At 31.8% G+C, this 22,276-nt stretch overlaps 2 protein-coding genes across 4 annotated transcripts; both read right to left on the minus strand.

The window, feature by feature from the left end:
* Positions 1–6,554: 6,554 nt before the first annotated feature.
* LOC7481539 (uncharacterized protein At3g17950) lies at positions 6,555–8,712 on the minus strand. 3 transcript variants are annotated; one of them, XR_002983693.2, is made up of 3 exons: positions 8,428–8,543; positions 8,159–8,299; positions 6,555–7,268 (listed from the first exon to the last, which is right to left on the minus strand). XR_002983693.2 is itself a non-coding variant. In XM_002313403.4 (3 exons), the coding sequence occupies exons 1-3, from the start codon at positions 8,562–8,564 to the stop codon at positions 6,789–6,791; spliced, it is 633 nt and encodes a 210-aa protein (XP_002313439.4). In that variant the 5' UTR covers positions 8,565–8,712; the 3' UTR covers positions 6,555–6,788. The 3 variants fall into 3 exon arrangements, 1 of the variants encoding a protein (XP_002313439.4); XR_002983691.2 differs by having other exon boundaries at positions 8,386–8,514; XM_002313403.4 differs by lacking the exon at positions 8,428–8,543 and adding an exon at positions 8,553–8,712.
* An 11,537-nt stretch (positions 8,713–20,249) lies between these two features.
* Positions 20,250–21,591, minus strand: LOC7488123 (cyclin-dependent protein kinase inhibitor SMR3). Its single transcript, XM_024608486.2, has one exon. The coding sequence runs from the start codon at positions 21,078–21,080 to the stop codon at positions 20,568–20,570; it is 513 nt and encodes a 170-aa protein (XP_024464254.1). The 5' UTR covers positions 21,081–21,591; the 3' UTR covers positions 20,250–20,567.
* Positions 21,592–22,276: the final 685 nt, after the last annotated feature.

Here is a 22,276-nt window from a genome sequence, read left to right on the forward strand (position 1 = left end):
ATAACGATATCTCGGTCTTATGATTGAGATCGCTGATTTTGATATCTTAACTATGGTTAAATTGGGTTGTTTTTTATTTTCTTTTCAAGAGATTATCTCAGACTCATGACTCGGGTCATGAGTCATTCAACATTGGATTTTATTTTGAATGGGTTGTTTCCGTCTCATGACACAAGTTGCGGTTTGACGAGTTAACCTAATTGACCCAGCTTTTTTTTAATTGATTTTTTTCTCTTAATTTTATCATTTAATATTATGTTTGATTAGAAATTAAATTTCATGATTTGTTTTGGTTTGCTTTTTATTAAGTTATCCCGGCCTTATGACCTGAAAATAATGCTTAACAAATTAACTTGGGTTGACTTGGCTTAATTTTTGTGTCATTGTTTTAGTTAAAATTTTTATAAATTTTATAATTCAACATTGAGTCTGATTGCGGAAAGAGAGAAACGGGGGGAAGAAAGGGGTTTTGGGTATTAATTTTGAATAAACTATAGATGTCATTTGCGATTCACGTGTCGCAGATGACAACTGTGAAATAAGTGTCGTAGATGGTATCTACGACTCGCATATCGCAAATAACAAACTTAATTTGTAAAACCGTGCTATTTTCTCAAATATTTTATTCATTTTATTACTTTATCAATTATTTTTCATTGTGCTAAAACCCCAAAAAACTCGGCTACCAACTTGCCTCCCGGATCCCTAATTCTTTCTTTTTCCTTGGTCCCAAAAACTTTTGGGATGGTTAAATGAGTAAATGCCCCGGTTTACACTCCTTCTACCGATGAGTAATATTTAAATAAATGATCTGCCTTTAATTAGATTACAAAGGTACGTTAATTTTAATGAGGATAATTAGATTACAAAGGTACGTTAATTACCTAAGGAGAAAACATGCCCCTCTAGGTTTGCATGTGGACTTCCATTATAGTATCGAAGCTTGTACAGTTAATGATATTCTTTTAATTATAATATAACCGATAAATCATGATATTCTAGCTTGTAGACTTTCCTTCCTTGCATATTTTCCAAGCTTGGGAAGGATAAGCAGGCATTGATATAGCTAGTTTGCCCTAACCCTAGCTAGCTGCCGATGAAGACGATAATTCTCAAAATTATCATTATAAATCAGTGCTTCTTTTACCCGGCAAATGTTGTTTTGTCTTGTCGTTTTTCTCACCAAACACGCAATATCTTCATTGGTTCTCTTTAAGCGTAAGAGGATGTTCTTGTTTGCTGTCAATCAGTCAAAAAGATCCACTAATTAATATCTGTCTTTTCTCTAACAAGTATTATCTTATGACCTTTGAGCAAGATTAGCAAAGAAATTGGGAGCTCCATTTGATTAGTAAAAGAAGAACAGAGTAAATTGTAGACCGAAGTTTCCAATCAAAGTAGCTGAAAGTTATGTTCACATGGTTCTGGGAACGTGTTGTTTACGCACATTAAGAACTAAATAGCAGCCAGTTACTGGTGGAATCCGCAATCAGATTAGTCTCGGCAGGGCGGCCATCAAGAATTAGACCAGTTAATTTCTGTTTATCAATTCTTCCACAAACTTAAAAAATACTCGGTGCCGTCGTAGAAAAGAAAAGACGTTCTTTTCTCACGCAGGCTGCCGGCATTCAAGCCATTGGTTAAAAAAAATATATATATTTCAAAGTAAAACTATTCTCTACAAGTTATCTAATAGTTTAAATTTTTTATTTAAAATAATTTTTTATATAATATTAGAGATTAATTAACCAATTAATTATAGGTTTAAATTTTATTATTTTCATTTCAATTAATAAAAATAACGTAAACTTATACAAGTATATAAGTTTTTGAATTAAGATAATTTTATAAAATTTTCATCATAGAAATAGTTCCTCTATGACTATGCTTTATGGCCATGCTTTTGGTAGGACGTTGATTAAACTCTTTTGGGTCAACAATGGAATATTATAGTATCCCCCCGAAGTCCCATGTTGATTAATTTCTTTAAAGAAAAGTAGCTGGCTTGACTTTTGTTTGGTCTTCTTGCAACTTTTATTTATTTATTACTTTCATGTTGTATTGTCGTATTTATTATGTTACTGCATAAATCTTGGTATATATATGGAAGGTCCCTTACACACAAGATGAGTAAATTAGCTATGGTTATCGTATCTTTGGCTATGAATACTTCGAAGGTGGAAATTAACCATTTCATGGCAAATGTATTTTACCTATAAGATATTATAAGATCATAGCTCGTATATATTTTTTTCTTAATGTTTTTATTTAGTTTGTTATTGAATTTTTTAAACAAAAATATTGTTAGATGCATGAAATTAGAAATTAGCCAATTTCCCTATAGGATTCTTTATTATTATCAGTAAGAATGAACTCAAGGTTATCAATTTTATTCTGGTTAATGATATATTTTGATTTTAGAGTATTTCATCATGTTATTTCGAGGTTGTATTGTTTAATATATATATATATATATATATATATATATATATAATTCAATATATATAGTTCCAATTCAAATTTAAAGATGAATTAACTTGAAATTATACAATTTAAATTTTAAACACAATGTCAAATATCTAAACATAATTTCAAAATCTAAATATTCCTATTAGTAACTACTAAATGGTTGACTCGTGCTACACTGCGGGTTGGATTAGATTTTTTATCATAGAAAAAAAATCCAAGCATAGCTAATGTTTTTTCTACTAGAAAAAGAAATTTAAACCTTGTGAGTTGACCATTTTAAGCTGATTTTCTAGTAGCTAATTTGTTTTCTAGCTAATCTGACCTGATTAACTCAACAGGTTCAAAGATAATCTAAATAATTGATAACATCATAGTTTGACTTAAAAAAAATTAAGATGACATTTAAAAAAAAATATTGAGAAGATAACATAATGGATCGAATCGGGTTAACCTTTTAAATTCATGATTCTGATTATGAAATCATGATAACCCTAAATAAAGCAAATCAAAATAATTATTATGCTTAATTTCCAATAGATTCATTCTTAAATGATGAAATTTAGAAAAAAAATAATCTAAAAAAAAACACAATAAAACGATTTAAGTCTACTTTAGTTAACGCGTAAAACTCATGACCCAAGTCATAAGACTGAGATGAAATTATAGAAAACAAACCAAAAAATGACAGTCTAATCATAATCAACCAAATGTTGAAAAAGTTGAATGATAAAATTGAAAAACCAAATGTCAATAGAAAAAACTCAAGTCAACTAGGTTAACCCGTCAAACTCGTGACATGAATCACGAGACAGAGACAACTATAAAGAAAGTAAACCAAAACAAATTATAAAGTCCAATCTCTAATAAACAAAGTGTTGAAAGATAAAATTAGAGAGAAACATAGATTTTTTTTTAAATAAAGCAAGAAGACAGTATTCATGGAACATAATTGACATAATGAATCTGGAACATCTCAGTTGGAATTTGGCTAAAAATTTTAGAATGAAATGAAATTCAAAGCAAGATGAAATTTATTCCAGGTTGTTTTGTTTTTTAAAATATTACAAGATATATGAGCCATTTCAAATAAAATATGGCATAATTAAAAACCTTGAGTACAATAATCTAAAACAAAACAACATTTCATTGTTCACATACTTTGTGTACACACTTGCAGTCACTTTTCATAACACACTATTCATAGGATAGTGAATAAACTTCTTTAATATTATGGTATATGTTGTTTCCATCATTTATTATTCGATTATGAAATTTTATTTCTTTCATGTGTTAGTATTGTTCACAGTTCACACACTTACAATTCATTGTTCATCATACTATTCATTGAATATTAAAGGAGATTTCTTCACACCTTAGTCCTTTTAGTTTTCAACATTTGCATTTTGGTCATGAAACTTTATTTTTTATATTTTAGTTCATAGATATTGAAATAAGAAAGAGAGAGTCATTAAAAAGAAAGAGATGTGAGAATTTTTTTTGCTAACCACATTGCGACAACAAAAGAACTAATCTTAATGTCAATGAATTCTTAATGAATATGAGAGTACAATGGAGGTGACTTGGACCTTTAATCATGAGAGAAAATAAATTAGAATCCGTTTTGTTTTGAATTTAAATTTTTAGACTAATTAAATTGTGTTTTAAAGTTGGAAATATAGTTAAAGCTCATAAAATATTTTGATGGTTTTAGATGAAAACATATTGAAATTTGAGTTGCCAGAAAACTCAAAACTAGAATTTTCAGTTATTCATGGTGATCGGAAATTGTTGTAATGGATGACACATTATTTGGCCAAGCATACAAAGTGTCGTCCACTGCCTTCTTTCTTTTTTTTTTGGCCCTTTAATTTTTTTTTAAAAAATTAAAACAAAACTCTCTTTAATAAAAAAATATTTACAATGATATTTTAAAAATCGATGATGTTATATTTTTCACATAAGATTAGAATTTTTATGGTAATATTAATAATTAACTTATAAATAATTATATATGAACCAAATATGCAAAGTTTTTAAAAATATTTCTCATGAATATTCAATGAGAATAAAATATTTATTTTTTTAAAAAATAATTTTCTCAAATTATTTTTTTTCATACGTGTCACATACGAATTACCAAGATATTATTTTTATTTTTGAATGACAAATCTTGATATGTTTTTATTTTAAAATCACACTACTAATAAAAAAGATATATTTTTTTCAAAATAAAAAAAATGGATAATAAAAAAGAAGTTTTGGATAACAATACATTTTTTCTAATGAATTTAAATTATTAAATTCTTATGAGTTTTAACTTTAATAACCATGAAATTATTTTGGATAAACAAATACATTTTTCTCTCTTAAATTTAAACTATAAAAATTCTTATAAATATTTATTTTAATTATCATAAAATAAAATAGAAATTATTTTACAAAATGACCCCCGCATTATGTTGTCATACTATCTAGTGATTTCTAAACCATTAATAAAACACTTAAAGAGATGGAAATTATATTGTTCATTCCCCCACAAAACACTATTCATTTTAATAATGTTTGTTTTTTTTTTAAATCTATATATATTTTTTAAATTTCAACTTCATCCTCTAACTTATGGTTTATTAAGGATTAAATTTCATATTTTTTTTTCAATTTAGTTTTTATTGAGTTATACCAGTCTAATCATCTAGATTACAGGGTTAACCCGATTAACTCAATTTTTTATTTTTTATTGATGTATTTTTTCAATTCTATTATTCAATATTTTTATTGATTGTGAATTAGGTTTCATGATTTGTTTTGAATTATTTTTTTCAGGGTTATCCCGATCTCATGACTCAAGTCAAGGGTTTAACGGGTTAATCCGAGTTGACTCGAATAAGTTTTTAGTCCTTTTTAATTTTAATTTTTTATTTTTTCCTTCAACATTGAGTTGATTGAGAATTGTGTTTCATAACTTGTTTTAATTTGTTTTCTATGAGGTTATCCTAGTCTCATGATCAAGGTCGTGGGTTTGGTAGGTTAATCTCGGGTTGACTCGGGTCATTTTTTTGTTTGTTTTTTTGTTTGCTTTCTATAAGACTATCTTGGTCTCAAGACCTAGGTCACAGGTTTGGTGTGTTAACACAGGTTAACTCGAATATTTTTTTTCTTTTTTTAATTGATTTTTTTAAAATTTCATCATTTTACATTTGGTTGATAAGGAATTGAGTTTCGTAATTTGTCTCGATTTACTTTTTATGAGATTATCTTAATCCCATGACCCGAGTCGCGGGTTTGTCAAGTTAACTCGGGTTAAATCATGTTATTTTTCTCATCCTTTTTTAATTAAGTTCTTTTCTAGTTTTATTCTTCAACATTTGATTAATTAGAAATTATACTTCATAATTTGTTTTGATTTACTTCTTGGTGGTTTATCATGGTTTTATGATCGTGGTTGTAGATTTGATAAGTTAACCCGAGATGACCCAATATGTTGTAATCTAAATATTTTTTTTAAAAAAAGATGTCTTGATTTTTTAATAAAATTATATTTTTATCAGTTGTCTGGAATGTATTTGTGTCTACCAAGTTGACAAAATCACATTGGATCAATACAAGCATGATTTTTTTCTACTAAAAAAAACTTTAACAATATCTAAATACTTTTTTATATTCAATTTTGTTTTAATAACTCGCAATGGAGCACGCTGCCAATCATGTAGTTTATGACGATAAGCACATGGCCCATGGCTTCAGCCGGAGGACAAGTTGGGCTGCTTAATTCGTGGGACCAGAGAACCAACTACTGTCCATGTACGGACAAGGCAGAAACCGGAGACACGGATGCATCTCCAATCCAGGACCATTGCACAGCAATCTCCTTGACACTCTCAATCCTGCCTTGTAGTCCCGCAAATTGGGAGCCTCACTCTAGTTATTATGCTCTTGTAAAAGTATCATAAGATAGCAGTAGCGCAGGTCAAGGCCTCTAGATTCATCCACTAATCGGTTGGTCTTGATATAAAAATAGAAAAACACACCTTAACAAGGTCTTACATTGCATTAATGGTGGCAGAACTATCATGGTCACGAGGAGATTGACATATTATAATCTCATGAAATCTCTGTATTTGTTGTTCAACACCAAGCAAGAGACCACCCTATAGAGAGAGATCAAGTGCATAGACGTGAAATTGATTTCTTTTAGCCTGAAACCAATAAAAATTACAAGCTCCTTTTTAGTTTTCTACATAGGACATGAAATTCAATCATCAATAGTGACAACAGGAGAAGGATTTTTTTTGTTTTTTTTTTGGTGTGTAGAAGGTGATTCAAAGAGAGGGTTGTCCACACATGCATGAAAATAGAACTGGTACTGCATATTCACCACAGTGCTCTAGTTCTTCATTTCCTCTCCTTTCAGCTTCGGCACTGCAGCTTTGACTTGGTCTAGGAGGAGCAACATGGTCATTAACAAATAGTGAGTTGGGTTCCGTAACAGGCTGAGCAAGTTCAAGCTCATCATGAGGTCCATGAATAATTGGGTCGTGATTCCTTCTACATTCACTAGATGCTCTTCTCTCCACAGCAAGAAAATGGCCAAGAGATGGAGTATTATTCACAACTTCGGCATCAGTAGTGTCTCTTGAACATAAAGAGAAAATCCATGTTTTGGATTTGCAGCTCTTCTTGTCTTCAACTACTTCAACTTTCCTTGCCCTTGTTGATTTTCTAGAGAGCTCTAGTATGTTGGAAACACCTATAAGACTCCCCAGTGTAATGCTCTTGTCATGGAAGAAAGATCCTGTAGACTGGAATCAATCATGAATAGATGAGCAATATTAACTCTAGATTGACAAGACATTCAGTTTATCTATTTAATTACACGGCCAAGTCAAAAGATTGAAAAACTGCAAACCAGGTAGCAGCTTCTACAGAAGAGGTCCATTAAGGACTGCAAAGCTAGGCAGCTGGGTTTTGGTTCAGATGGACATGTACAAGGTGATTGAATCCTTTCTTAGGAGTCTCTTATTCTATTTTTTATACTGTATTTTCTGCACTTTATTTCTCCTATTAGCAAAAAATTCAAGCTTTGATCCTAAAAATGGAATACTACATAGGATCTGAAATTGATGTTAACACAAATAGGACAACGGAAATCAATTGGCAGGCGTTGATTTGTGCCCTCTTCTGTAATATATATCACAAGGGATGCCTGATATGACAATTATGAAGTGCTGGTGCATTGAACTGACCACTGATTATGAAAGGTACCTAATTGTTAGTCATTGCACCCTATAAAAAGAAAGGAAAAGGCACTTCGAGAGCGAATTAACAAACAAGATTGATGAACAAGGTCACCAACCCTAACCACTACCATACTTTCTGGTATGGAGGAAAGAGATTTTCAATGCTGCATTATTACTCATTCAAAGAAAATGTCGAAGGAAACACTAACCAGTCTTCATTCAAATCAATGACATTGTTCATTAAGGTCACTTGCTATATTTCAAAATGGAGAAGAAAAATCAGGACACCAAAATCTCCTTGTCAAACCCCATAATTACCAAGAAAATTAAGGTATGTGAACAAACCAAACTGAAAAGAAAAGGGGAAAAAAATACGTACATTTTTATAGAAAAGACTATGAAAAAACGTACTGAAGAAAAATTTCACAGTAAAGTCTTGTCATTTTACTGACCTCGGTGTCTAAATCTGATGAGGAATCTGTTGAGGAACCAGTGAGTAAAGTGTTGAATGATATTGATCCAGAAAAATCACCATTTCTAGCTATCCCAACTCTCACATTCAGGGGGTGCAAACCCAGAGGCCAACCTTCTTCCTGCAATCAAATCAGCCAGTGAAATTATTCGAAACCGTTCAACCTCAACATCATGTACACAAAAAAAATAAAGAAGATAATTGTACTTTAATCAAGAACAAGAACAACTTGACAAAGAAAAGGTAGACCCTTTAATCAGGTAAATGATAGGAAAAGAACACACGCCCTCATCGGAAAATCAGAGAAACATGAAAATCTAAGAGACAATCCATGTGGGATCATCCAAGAAGTGAAAAGGAAGACAAAGCTATACCTGCTGAGCCATATCTGCCAAGAGTAATTGTGATAATTGTATAAATATGGTGATCGAAGTAAAAGAAAGTCACAGTGAGGAGGTCATTTCCTTTGTGTTTTCTACCCTCCAAGACAAGATAAGACAACTCACGAGGTGTGATTGATTATGAGAAGTTTAGAAAGTTAATTCCAAAATAGATGTACTTCACTTATACAGTAGTGCAAGAACCAATGGTTAATAATTATTAACATGCTTAAGTAGTCGGGTCTCGGGTCAAACGGGTTGACCCGGTTTAACCCGAAAAAATTTAAAAAAATATTTAAAATTTTAATATTTCAGATGAAAATTTTTTGAGATAATACATGTGAATATAAACTATAAAAAAAATATGAGTCATGCAGTGTAATATAGTTATCATATATCTAAAAGTTAAGAAATAATTAATGTGAATGTAGACTATAAAAAGAAATGTGAAGTGTAATAGAATTATCCCACATAAAAAAAAAAGAAGAAACAATGTAGCCATATATAGTTTTCTCACATCAAAAAATTAAAAAAACAATGTAGCTATATATAGTTTTCTCACATCAAAAAATTAAAAAAACAATGCATATAGATATAAGCTATAAAAAAAAATGTGAGGCATTAAGTGTAATATTGCTATCCTATGTAGATTATATAGAGTTATTCCATCGAAAAATTAGGAAAACATTTCATGTGGTTATAGGCTATATATAACTACCTCATGTAAAAAAAGTTAAGAAATATTTTGTGGATGTAGGCTATAAAAAAAAATGAGGTTAAATATTCATAGATTAATTTTATATTTTTAATTTTATTTAAAAAAATTAAGTCTCACTCGGGTTCTGAATTTTCCAGGACTAATTATTATAAGCTCGAGTTTTTTTATTTAGAACTTGGTCAAGATCCTGGATCACTCAATTCCAAGGTTCGGGCCGGTTTTCTTAACACTGCATTGGTTCCGTGTGGGAGGGTAAAAAACAAGTAGAAGAGGGTCAAAAGGAAAAATGACTTCTCATTTGTATGATTTCTTTTCTTCGCTTTAATGAAATTTTGTTGACTAGAAAGAGGAAACAAAATCATATTGTACCAATAAAAAAGATTAAAGAGAACCCACAATTTGGCTGATGTTCATTGCAAGATCAGATATTGTGCACGGGAAAATCACAGAACTAGCCCTCCATTCGATGTCCATGGCAAGATTGAATGTCGATATCTTCAATTAACTTTGTTCCAAGTACTGTTTTAGGTGAAATAATTTATTATAAACCTCTTGGTTTAAAATACCCCATAGTAAATCCCTGTGTTAATTTTCACATATTTTTATAATTTAGTCTTTCAATTTATTAGTTTTTTTCCCCCCTTCATGTCCTTATAACGACAACGTATTGGTGTTTTGAGACCTCACAATCCCTTCCTAATAATTGGAGCATCCAAGCGTTGCCTTCATATATTCTCCTATCAAAATGGGAGGGAGGGGGGCATATGTACTGAAAAGACATCATGGCCATCTGAGAAAAAGGACTTGGAAAATATAGACATCCACAAAGATTTCATGGCTATTCATTTCATCATGAGACCTGTTTTCTAAGGAGGATCCAATGAAGATCACTGCGGAAAAAAGGACGACACTCCCTTAGGATTTGGTGGACGACATGTATAACGTGGTGACAACTGTGTTCCTTTTGGTTTTCTATAGAAAAAAAAAACCATCTTTGTTTACGTGAATTGAGTGTGCTGATATGCAATCAGATAGTCATGGTTTAATTGATTATTTATATAATATAAAATATAGTTTTGATCATAATTTCTCCCTTGTTTCTTTCAATTATACATACAAAAGATGCTACTGTTCTATGTAATTCTATTTCAAAATTCTTTTTAAGGGACATGAGCAACTATCAAGGCGCATCATCCCTTACAAAATAGAGATCAACTACAATGTGTTTCACGCATGAATGCATGATGAGGTTAAGAATGAGATGGGTGGCACCCACGTATCATAAGCAAAAGTGATTTGACCATGTGATTAATTTGTTTTTGTATTTTAAAAGTATCTAAAAAAAATTGAATTTTTTTATTTTTATTTGCTTCAAATTAATATTTTTTTGATGTTTTCAAATCATTTTGATGTGATATGTCAAAATTAATTTTCAAAAAATAAAAAATATTATTTTAATGCATTTTCGAGCAAAAAATACTTTAAAAAACAACCGTTACCACACTCCTAAAATCCTCTTTTAAACCAAGAAATATAAGATAAGTAGTAGTTGACATCTGATCACCATGGTTACCTGCCCAGTTAGTGTCTAAATAGGCACGAAAATGTATATGGGATGATCAACGATAAAGAAAGGTACTATGGTGAAAGGAGTTTAAGTAATGTAGAAGTCGTTTACTGGCTTGCCAGTAAGTGAAACTCGAGTTATGTATGAACTTCGTCAATTTATTCATTGAAAAAATTATGTCAAGTCTTGTAAATGAAGATAGTGCAGACACCAATCACTTTGTCAAATTTAGTGCAGTCAACAGAAGGAGATCAATATGCAAGATGCAATTTAACACTTGTTGACAGGGGTATAAACAATTTTAGCTCCTTCCATACGTGTATGATCAAGAAGGGTTATTTATCATGGTTTACCACTCATTAAAAGGTTATTTATCCCTTATTAATATTATCAAGATAAAATTACACTCCAGCCCCTCCACTCAAATGAAAGGACAAGATTCATGGGCTATAAATACCCTATGAATCACCCAGGTAAAATGTTCCCAATCTATTCATTCATAATATTTTTAGCATATATATATATATATATATATATATATATATATATATATTCAGAGCCTATCTCTCTAAAATATCATTATATTTTCTCTCTCTACAAAGTTACTAACTAAAGCATCTAAAAGTCCTTACATCCATTAAAAATGATCTTTTGTAGGTATTTGAGTTCCCACATCAAGCTACCAATTAGCAGCCACATTGGCTTCCCATATCAAGCTATCAGCCACCAGCTACCCTGGCCTGGGAGAATGAGTCATTGAAAAAACTAAATGATCAACTTATTATCCAACTATATAAACCTTATTCTTAAGCACTTTAGTTTTTTTAATATCATCAATTGGCATTGTTAGTGAAAAACTAATTAAAAAACCATCAGTTTCTTCTTAGAACTTATTTATGACATTTTTTAGGTCATCCTATAATAGACAACCAAGACACATCTGGGTCAGAACACCTAACGGATTTATCGATCACTAGAGGCACTTCTACCCAATTGGATTTTTAACAACTCATCAATCAGGTGCAAGTCCTTACTAGGATCGTGTTGGCAACTCAAGTACAAAACCAGGTCTTACCATCCTAACAAGTCTTAGCACCCTTAGCAATATACAATGCCTAGTGCCATCATCCTCGACCGCTCTTAGCGCCCGTAAACAATTGCACTATCTAGAGGTGTTTGGGCAAAATAACATCCAGAAAAGTATTTTGCCTCGATGTTTCCTAAATCCCTCAAAGTAGGCACTCTAGACGCACTCTCACTCCTACTAGACATTAATTAAACTTGTCATTCCACGCCAAACTCTTTGGGCTACCTAGAGCTCAACAAACAAAGGATTGTGAGACGATATGTATTTGAACACCCCTAACAAAATGTCTATAACCCCTATCAAGTGTGATGCTCTTCTTTGTCCTTATGAGTTTTGAATACTCGAATCTCCTAGGACTATATTTCCATAAAAATAAGCCTGAACAACTATGATGGCCTCGCCGACCTGATGAGGCATATGTAAAATATATGTAGTAGCTTGGAGCTGGTCATCCAAGGTAATGACTCAATGTGTAAGATCTTTTTGATAATCTTCAGATGGTCTATGCGTTCCTGGTACAACAATTTAGAGTCATACTCTATTGGAGGGTTTAGTGACCTCTACGCCAAGATAGTAATGTATTTTAGCACGAGAATACCCGCTAAAAAAAGCTTCACGAAGCTATTTAGTATTACTCAGTTAGAGGGTCATTCCACGAGGGCATACTTAAATAGGTTTAACAAGGAGATATACAAGGTAAAAGAGTTGATTGAAACAATGGCCTCAAAGGCCTTGATAAGTGAGGTAAGAGAACGTGCTCTATGGAGAAAGCTTTATGTTTTACCAGATAAAAGCTTGTTCAAGGTGAAGCAAGTAATGAAAAATTATATACGGGTGGAAAAGGCAAGAGTGCTACTGTATGAGTCTTTTTTTTTTTTTTTACAGTGATAGCCAATATGAAGAACCTTTGAAGCGAAATCATTATCCTGATGGGAATGAAATCTCAAGGAAAAACCAAGAGGGACCAGTTCATGAGCGTTTGGTGTATCCTAAAGGTTTGCTACACCCTTGAGTTAAAGTGGTATGACTTATTTAAAGTTATCGAAACAATCAAGATAACACCTACCATCTCTAAAATAAAAAAGGAAAAAATCTCTCTCACACTTAGCACTTAGATCACCTCTAGATATATTATCCTTGATAGGAATGTAAGGTTATTTCTAAAATAAAAATATTTTATCTTTGATATGCATTTCCTAACTTCCACTCTCTAATGCAGTCTCGAACTGACACGATTCTCCAGTAGAGCTTCCGAGCCTCATGCTATCTTCAGGGATTGATATTGATCTCCCGCTCTTTAGTATAGTCTCGGACTGACAGGCCTCCCACTATAGTGTGATCATTGATTAGAAGGCCATAAACCTCCCTCTCTCCAGTATAATTTTGGATTGGTACGGGGATTTCAAGCCTCATGCCATCGCCAAAGCTTACCCTTTATGGGTTTCTCTCAACCTCTTAAAATTTTTCTAAGTATGAGCTTCCTCTCCATGGGTTCCCTCAACCTTTTAGAATTGTTTTTCAAGTATAGGCTCCTTATTATTGGGTTACCCTTACCCTCATAGAGAATTTTCTAATTATGGTTTTCTTCTTGTTTCCCTCTACATACTTAGAAATTATTTTCATCATGGTGCACACCTCTACACACAGGGTTTTCAATAAATAACCCCAAGGTTTCCACCATTCTTTTCATATAAAGAAAAAATCAACGAATACATCATAATAACCAAGCATTTTTATAAAGTATTTGCGTATCAATATTATAAAAATTCAGGGGGCTACTGATGGGTCAAGATTTATTTGTAGTTTCAAAAACAAATTTTTTAATAAATCTTGAGTCTAGATTTAATGGGCCTAAGAACCCACAGGTCCAAACAACTTGCTTGAGACCAATCGCCTATCGGCTCAACCTTGGAGAGCCCAACACCCATGGACTCTATGTAGAGAAAGAGTCCAACTTTCATGGGTTCATCATTGGGGAAAAACCTAACACCTATAGAGTTAGCCTATAGAAAGAGCCCAACCTCCATGGGCTCAACCTTGGAGAAGAGCCCAGCCCTCATGGGCTCATCCTAAGGGAATAGCCTAACATGTTTGGTCATAGAGCCCATCATTTTTTAGCTCAGGTGATGCATCTTTTTTTTGGTTACCTCTTAGGCTTAACCACGTGACCCGAGCCCAACCCTATAAGCCTGATTTCTTGGGACCCGCATGGACCTTGGAGATTTTTTACTAACCCAATACATTTTGGATCTTATTCTCTTTACACCCCTAGGTATATAAAAACCTCTCGTGGCCTACCACTTTTTCATCTCATTAATTTTTATGTAAGAGATATTTATCTCACATTAATGCATATGTAAATGATATTTATCCCTTATTAATGTTATCAAGATAAAATTACACTCTAGTCCCTCCACATAAACAAAAAGATAATATTTATGGGTTATAAATACCACATGAATAACTCATGTAAAAGGTTTACAATCTCTTCATTCTCAATATTTTTAGCATATTTATTTTCAAAGTCATTGTATTTTCATTGTATTTTCTCATATTAATATCATTGTATTTTCTCTCTAAAATATCATTGTATTTTCTCTCTATAGAGTTGCTAACTTAAGTATCTGAAAGTCCTCATATTCATTAAAGAAGACTTTTTGTATGTATTTGGCTTCACATCAAGTTATCATTTACCAACCAACTTGGCTAGGAAGAATAAATCAAATTGCAAGAATTAAATGATCAACATATTATCCAACCACATAAATCTTATTCTTAATCACTTGATTTTTTTAACATCATCAATTATATATATGAATATTTATTTAGTTAAGTAATTAAATATTATGTAAAACTTGAGATAATATATATATATATATATATATATATATATATATAAAGTATTTAGAAACATAATACTGAAATAAGCAAGTATCAAAATATTTTATATAAATAAAAAATATCCAAGATAACTACTGAAACAATAATTAGAATGTTGTTAATACCTTTCATATCTTTCTAAGACACTAACAAAATGTCTATATATAACATCCATTCTATAAAGCCTCGCTCTCATTGAATGCGTACCTTTTTTCCCTTAGTTCTACTTCATGATTGTCGTCGTGATTTTGTGGTCATTCGGGAATGTGATCAACCACATGGTTGGCCGCGTTACCAAATGAAACCTTTGCCAGAGACATTAGTCACAGGTCCAGAGAAAATTAAAGACTTTCACCGTATCCTTCTTCCCTCATTTTTTGTGCTTCTTATTTTATTAGTATTTACTTGTTTATAAGGCCTTTCAAATAAAAAATTGAATGTAAAAAAAGAAAGTATTTAGGTCGTAGAGAACTATTTGAAATTGTTATTAAACTTAGTTTAAAGGGTCAACCTTAAAACCTCTTAACCCAACTTCTTGCCTACTATGAGTTTAAAATTAAATCATGTAGGAGTTATCCCAACATGATCCAATTGACTTGGTGGGTCCCAATACAATTCGGATAACTGGTAAAAAAAATGGTTTGGCTTTAAAAAGAAACAAGATGACCTTTTTTTTATATTGAGACGCAATATATTGGATCTACCTGAGTTTCGTGGCTTAACCCTTTAAATCCATAATCCAAGTTATAGACTCCACTAGGTTTAAGAACTTTATTTTTTAAACTATTTTTTACTTAATTGTAAATAATAAAAATAGAAGCTCATAAAACCAAGTATAAACTAATTGTCAGGATGTTTGTTTGAGATTGCGATAACGTCATTAAAAGCAAACCAAAACAATTTATAAAATCAAAATCAAAATCAAGCAAATATTAAAAGATAAAATTGAAAAATGAAAAAAAAATGGGGGAATTTAAAAAAAAAAAAAGAGAAAGGAGGGAGATGGAAAAAAAAAGAGTCACTTTCTTCACTATTCATATAAATAATGTAAGAAGTGAGTCGGCATCCCATCTCGGCTAAACTTAGTAATTAATGCTTTGATCTAATTGACTCAAGTCCTTGTGTTATTTTCATGATTATGAAATGCCCAGGACAGATTTTTGTGATCCCATAGCTTTGTTGATAATTTATTCTTTCAGAAATGCTGTTGATAAATATATAATAATATATTTGTCTATTATTTATTAGATATACAAGTCCATACCATGATAAAATATTGATCAAAGAAATATCATGATGATTTTTCAAGAGTAATGGCAGGTGCCTAGATTTCTTTAATAATACTATGGCAACTCCTCCACAATTATAATGCAGCATTAAAGGTGACAGCATTCAAATGCGATGATTTCAACTTTTCCACAGCATAATAATATTCTTTTTGTATATTATTTTCCTGTAGTGGGAAATCAGAACTTTGTTTTTGGGAGAATGGGGAAAGCAGAAGAATTGGTAAAAGTTAATCGATGGCTCAGAGCCATCACCCAGAAGAAGAAGCCGCCTGCTAGAGAGAAACGACCCTTCGCGATTTTGGAACGCCCCAGGACCGAGAGTGGCTCGTGGCTCGTGGGAGAATTAAAGCTAACAATTAGCCCATTGAGAATTTCAAATGGTTAAGCCCAATTCAGATGGACCACGGCAGGTATGGAGTTCAAGGGCCAGAGATTCTTATGTGGCCCATGATCATCATCATAATGCTAGAACATGAGTTTAAAAAACTCCGAGAAGATTGAATTTATTATTTAAACGTGTTTTTTTGCATGAAATTGAATGAGAGTGGGTATAAGCCATTATTTGTCTCGGTTTGTATGTGGTTTTGTAGTTTGGATATTGAACTTGTATAAAAAAAAAAAGTTGAACATTATCAATTAAAAAAAAAACAAAGAACAAAAAGATTCTCAAATTGCTCCAAAATACCCTGCTCAAAGGTAAAACTTCAATCAAGAAAGCTTTTACACCGTTTCAGAAAGTGGTGCAAACCGTGTTTTTAAAAATTTAAATTTTTTTTGTTAAAAATTAATTTTTTTGTGTGTTTTGGATTTGTTTTGATTCGTTGATCTTAAAAATAATTTTTAAAAAATAAAAAAATATCATTTTGATGTATTTCGACATGAAAAACATTTTAAAAAGTAACCGCAACCATACTCTCAAACAGCAAGCAATGATGTATAAAGAAGCCAATTTAAAGACATTCCAAGATGAAAAAAAGGTGTTCAAAGCAGAAGCAAACTAGAACGATATATAAAGAAGCTAGCATGCATATATTAATAAGGTGATAAGAACCTGTAGGCTAGCGCATGGAACATTTTCCTTTCCAGTATCATCAGCCCATTGAATGCTGCCTAACAAATATCACAGATCTGGATACAATTGCAATCAATGTGAAGTTCGAATTTCTAATTTCTTCTCCAGAGCCAAACAAACGAAAGGAAAGTGTTAATTAGGTTTTGATTATAAATACAAATCAAGAATTTTTCTATCTTAAAAATTTTATTTTTCAAAATAAGGTATCTTTAAGTTTATTTACCATAATTAATATGAAGTGGAAAAAAATAATTGTTTCCTAAAAGGGTGTTTTTTTTTTGTTAAATTCAAGATTTTCTAATTAGAAAACTAGAAAGTAGGGTGATCATTTTCGGTTCGATCCGGTTTTTACCTATAAAAACAACTAAACCGAAATTTTATAAAATACAAAAAATAAAACCGAAACCAGTTCCAACTGACCGGTTTCGGTTTAGTTCAGTTATTTTATATCAAAAATCAAAACCCAAATGATTGGTTTCAGTTCTGTTTGGATTGGTTCGATTCGATTATTTTATATTAAAAACCAAAAAATATATATTTTTTGGGATCTGTTTGGACTTTTTGATAGGTTTCGGTTTCAGTTTGGTTCGTTTTTCAGTTCAGTTGAGGTTTTTTTGATTTCAAACTTATGAAACCAAAATTGAACCGAACCAAATATTTTTTTAAATATTCTAATCGGTTCAATAAGTTTTTTTTCATGGTTCGGTTTTTTTAGGGTTTTTTTTGGTTTTCTTGGTTTGTTGGTTTTTTTACCCCTACTAGAAAAGGCTTGTTTTGAACTTCTTACGTTTGTCTTTTTGACTAAGAGAACATACTAGACGTTGACATGCCCTATGCATAGGGTTGAATTATTATTTTTTTGCAAAAAATATATTTGAAAAAAGATTAAAATGTTTTTTTTAAAAATGACACCATAAGAATAGTTGAGTCAGTCAGCTAAACTCGTGATTTAGGTCATAAAATTAGAATTAGGGGTGTGTATTTTCAGTTCGGTCAGGTTTTCACCCAAAAAAATAACCATACCAATTTATTTTTTTGTTTAAATCAAAACTGAAACCGGTTCAAACTGACCAGTTTCGGTTCGGTTTGGTTAATTGAAAGGAAAAATCAGAAAAAAACCGATTTCATCTTGGCCAAACATATCGAGCAGGTTTTTCTGAAATTGAAAATAAAGAAGCCAGAAAGAACAAGTATCAGACGAAGATTTGGAAAAAATAATTCTCATTTCTCACAACATCTATGACAGTAGTCGCAACATACTATGGCAAACCAGTAACCTCGTAAATAAATATGGGAAATGAATATATAATAGATCGACAGAAATTAGAAGAAAAGTTAGTAATTGCTTTGGATAATCTGATAAGTCTCCCTTTTGTTAAGAGAGATCTCAGTGACGAGAAGATTTTGTGTGCCACTTCTGATGATGCATTGGGGACAAGTATATGTCAGTTCAGTATATCAATGCTTTCAAGAACTCCTATGTGATTTGTCACCATGCAGCACATCCGCAAATGCCATGAAAATTGATAGGGGGGCTCCAGGGCTACTGTTTGGATGTTTAATCCATCTAAAGATGAGAAAGGGACAGAAAGAATGAGAGATGAAGATTGAAGAGGGGGGATCCAGGGCTACTGTTTGATTGTTTAATTCATGGGCTCTCCTCTTTAGCAGTCGGCTATGCAAGGGGGGCGGCTGGGGCTTGCTATGGTTAAAAGAAGAAACTAAAAAGTAGATGGGAGATCAAAAAGGTATTTCTAGTACCACTGGGGTTTGGGTTTTTTATTTACCTATGAACCGATTTGGTTTGGTCCGGTTTATTCGGTTTCAGTCTTTTAAAACCAAACCGAACCGAATTGTTGTTTAATTTTTCTAATCAGTTTTTTTTTCACCATTCGGTTTTTTTTGTTATTTATTTCAGTTTTCTCGGTTTAATCAATTTTTTAGTTTATTTGCTCACCCCTAATTAGAATAACCTAGTAGAAAAGCAAACAAAAAAACCATGAAGCCCCTTTCAAAAAAATATCGAATGATAAAGTTGAAAAATGAAATAATTAAAACAAAAAGAAATGTCAAACTATATTAACTTGCCAAACATGTATTCCGGATCATTAGACCCGAAACACCCCACCTAGAAAATCATGAAGCCCAATCCCCAACTAATTAAATGTTAAAGGATAAAATTAAAAAATATATATACAAAAGGATCCAAAATAAAAAATAGCAATTAAAAGAATGAGGATCAACATTAAAATAAAAAATAAATTAGAAAACAACTAAAATTTTAAATTAAATAGTGAAGTTGAACCAATTAAATGTTGAAAGATAAAATTAAAAAAAAAATTATACAAGAGGATCCAAAATAAAAAAAATAAAAAATAAAAATCAACATGAAAATATAAAATAAAATAAAGAACCGTCACTAATATTTTATTGAAAAGTGAAATTGATGTAAAGTATAATCTTTTAAAAGTATCAAGAAAAAAAAAATTAAAATATAGAATACTGTGTGTAATTAACCAACATTATTATTTAATTTAGGGGAACTAATGTTGGGCACGATTACATATAATTAGATAAAGCCTGCGGCCATCTTTCAGCTCCGATGATCTATGGTTATGTCATCTCAAGCAATGAAAGCCAGGATGACATGAAGGCATTCCAGGACAGTCTTCAATCAATTGCTGCTCTGAATCTCTGATGTCTTCTGTCACACGAGGGAATATATTTCTCCCTTGGGTTTGCTTCACCTTGCTGGCATCCATTGTGGAGCATATTTGTTTACCTCGGGAAAGTCAACGCATTAACCCTTCGCTTAAAAAAGATGTCAATGAAATTATTATATCTATGCTTCCGAGAAATTCAGAGATTTTTTTTTTCATTAAACTAATTCCTGGAAACAAAACCCTTCTTCTTCTTCTTCTTCTTCTTCTTCTTCTTAACAGATATAAAATCAATATTCAAGAAACAACATATAACTACTTGGATGGGTTTGTTCAAATAAAGAAAATAAAATAACTCGAGGGGTCCAGTAAATTAGCACCAGAATCCTACGAGTAATTAAGTCAATAAGAAGCTGTATGAGTAGATCGGTCATAAGCGATCATTTGGCATTAATCTTTTGCACACAACGAGTTACAGATTTCAGAATCCATGCCTATGCAAGAACCAAGAAAGAGGGGTTGAAAGAGATGAAACATGAACCTGCCTTGTAAAGAAAGAAATGATATGAATCTGAGATACAGCGTTGATGATATGAGGTTCCTGGATATGGTTTTGCTAGTAAAAAAAATTTGGTAAATTAAAAAAAAAAAGAAAAAAGAGAGAGATAAGATTAAGAAAAATGTAACTACAAATTTTACTTCTCGAAAGTACATAATTATATATAGAACCTCTTATTTACTTGGTGTCATTGCCTTGTCTAACTTTCTTAATCTTGCCACCAAGATCCCCAGCAAGAGCTGGAGGAAACAAGGATTCGATCTCATTGGACAGATCAAGTAAGACTCTCCGTTGAGGCGATTTTCGTTTGGCTGATGGGAGTGATTTAGGTTTTCTGGGTGCGGGCGGACATTGAAAAATGACAGGAATTTTGCGATCCAAAGAAGTTGGAGTCTTGAACCCATCATCATCGTCATCTTTATCATCTTCAATTTGGAATGCTTCTACAGACGGCAGTTTTATCTTCAAAGTAGGCACCGATATCTCGCATTCGTCTTCTTGCTTTTCTTCTTTTTCAAGTACTTCTTTTTCCTGATGAAGATCTTGGGGTACAATTTCACAGTCATCTCCAAGTTCTAATGCAGATCTCACAAGGAAATTGAATTCCATGGGATTCAGATCTTTCTCAGAGAAAAACATCTCAGAGTTGGAAAACCCCATTAACGAAAATGATTTCAATTCGGAGAACATGACAAAAGATCTCTCTTGATTAATAAAGCAAACAAAGGACAAACACAGTTGAAATGTAGAGCTAGATTTTGAGAAACCTAGCAAGCTAGCAGGGAAAAGGGAAAAGAATGAAACAAAAACAAGCAAGCAAGGACAACCACAAAACGTTTATGGCTAGAGTGCAGTAGTACGTAGTAGTGGCTCAGAATACAACCATATAAAATGGCCACCTTTAGTTAATGTCTATGAGCTTGTTTGGATTTTAGCTATGGAAATGTTCTTGAAGGGGGAGGAGAGAGAGAATGTAGGAAACTTAGAAACACACTTGGGCGAAGGATCCGATGCCACATATATAGATCCAGGCATTGACATAAACTCACTCTCTCTATCAAGAAGAAAAAAAGCCCCTCGCTTTCTCGCTTAAAAAATGAGGGAGCTGAGCTTGACAATGGCGTCTTTTTCAGTCTTTATCGGGTCAGCCACATATATAGATCCAGGAATTGACATAAACTCACTAACTACTATAAACTCTGTGGCTTAAGCAAAGCGATCGCTTTTTCTTTGATTTCTACGAACTTTGAGGCACCTATGCACGTGCTTTACTACAGCAAAAACACATCTCGTGTTAACCACCGTTTTATTTAACTCTTCTCGCAACCTCACTGTCGTTTCTCGCCATACTTTTTATGACTGTGCAAACAACTTCTCGTCTCTCCATCGATGTTTTTTCAAATTGGTGTTGTTTTATTGTATAAAATATGCAAACAACAAGAAAAAACATTGATAAAAATACTCGATTGAGAAATGTTTAAATCTTAACTAATCAATTATATAGATTTGAGATGCTACTATATAGATATATTGGTTAGGCATTAAATTGGATTTTTCCTTTTGTATAGATTCCTAATGAATACATACTCATGCATGAGAATACAATAAAAAAACAAACTCAGTTTTGAATGTGAGTCTGATCAGAAAACTCTCTAAAATTAGATTTATAATTTGTTAAAAATAAATTCATGTATAATATTACTTTAATTATAAGTTAAAAAAAAAAAAAAAAAAAACACTTAACATGCAGCTGTTAGATAGATGATGGTCCAAGAAACAGTTTTACTTATACTTTCTAAACTTACAGTTGTGAGATTGTCAACTTAATATTTTGGTTTGTCAGTTTTTTTTTTATTTGTTTCATTTTATTTTTTTATAACATGGTG

This window comes from Populus trichocarpa, chromosome 9 (genome assembly GCF_000002775.5).
Source record: "Populus trichocarpa isolate Nisqually-1 chromosome 9, P.trichocarpa_v4.1, whole genome shotgun sequence".
Taxonomy (NCBI): domain Eukaryota; kingdom Viridiplantae; phylum Streptophyta; class Magnoliopsida; order Malpighiales; family Salicaceae; genus Populus; species Populus trichocarpa.

Bases quoted from the DNA above. Each gene is read 5' to 3' on its own strand.
- LOC7481539 (XM_002313403.4), bottom strand. The intron at 7,269-8,158 runs GTCAGTAAAATG...GATTGATTCCAG, and splicing joins CATCAGATTTAGACACCGAG to TCTACAGGATCTTTCTTCCA.
- LOC7488123 (XM_024608486.2), bottom strand. From the start codon at position 21,080: ATGTTCTCCGAATTGAAATCATTTTCGTTAATGGGGTTTTCCAACTCT.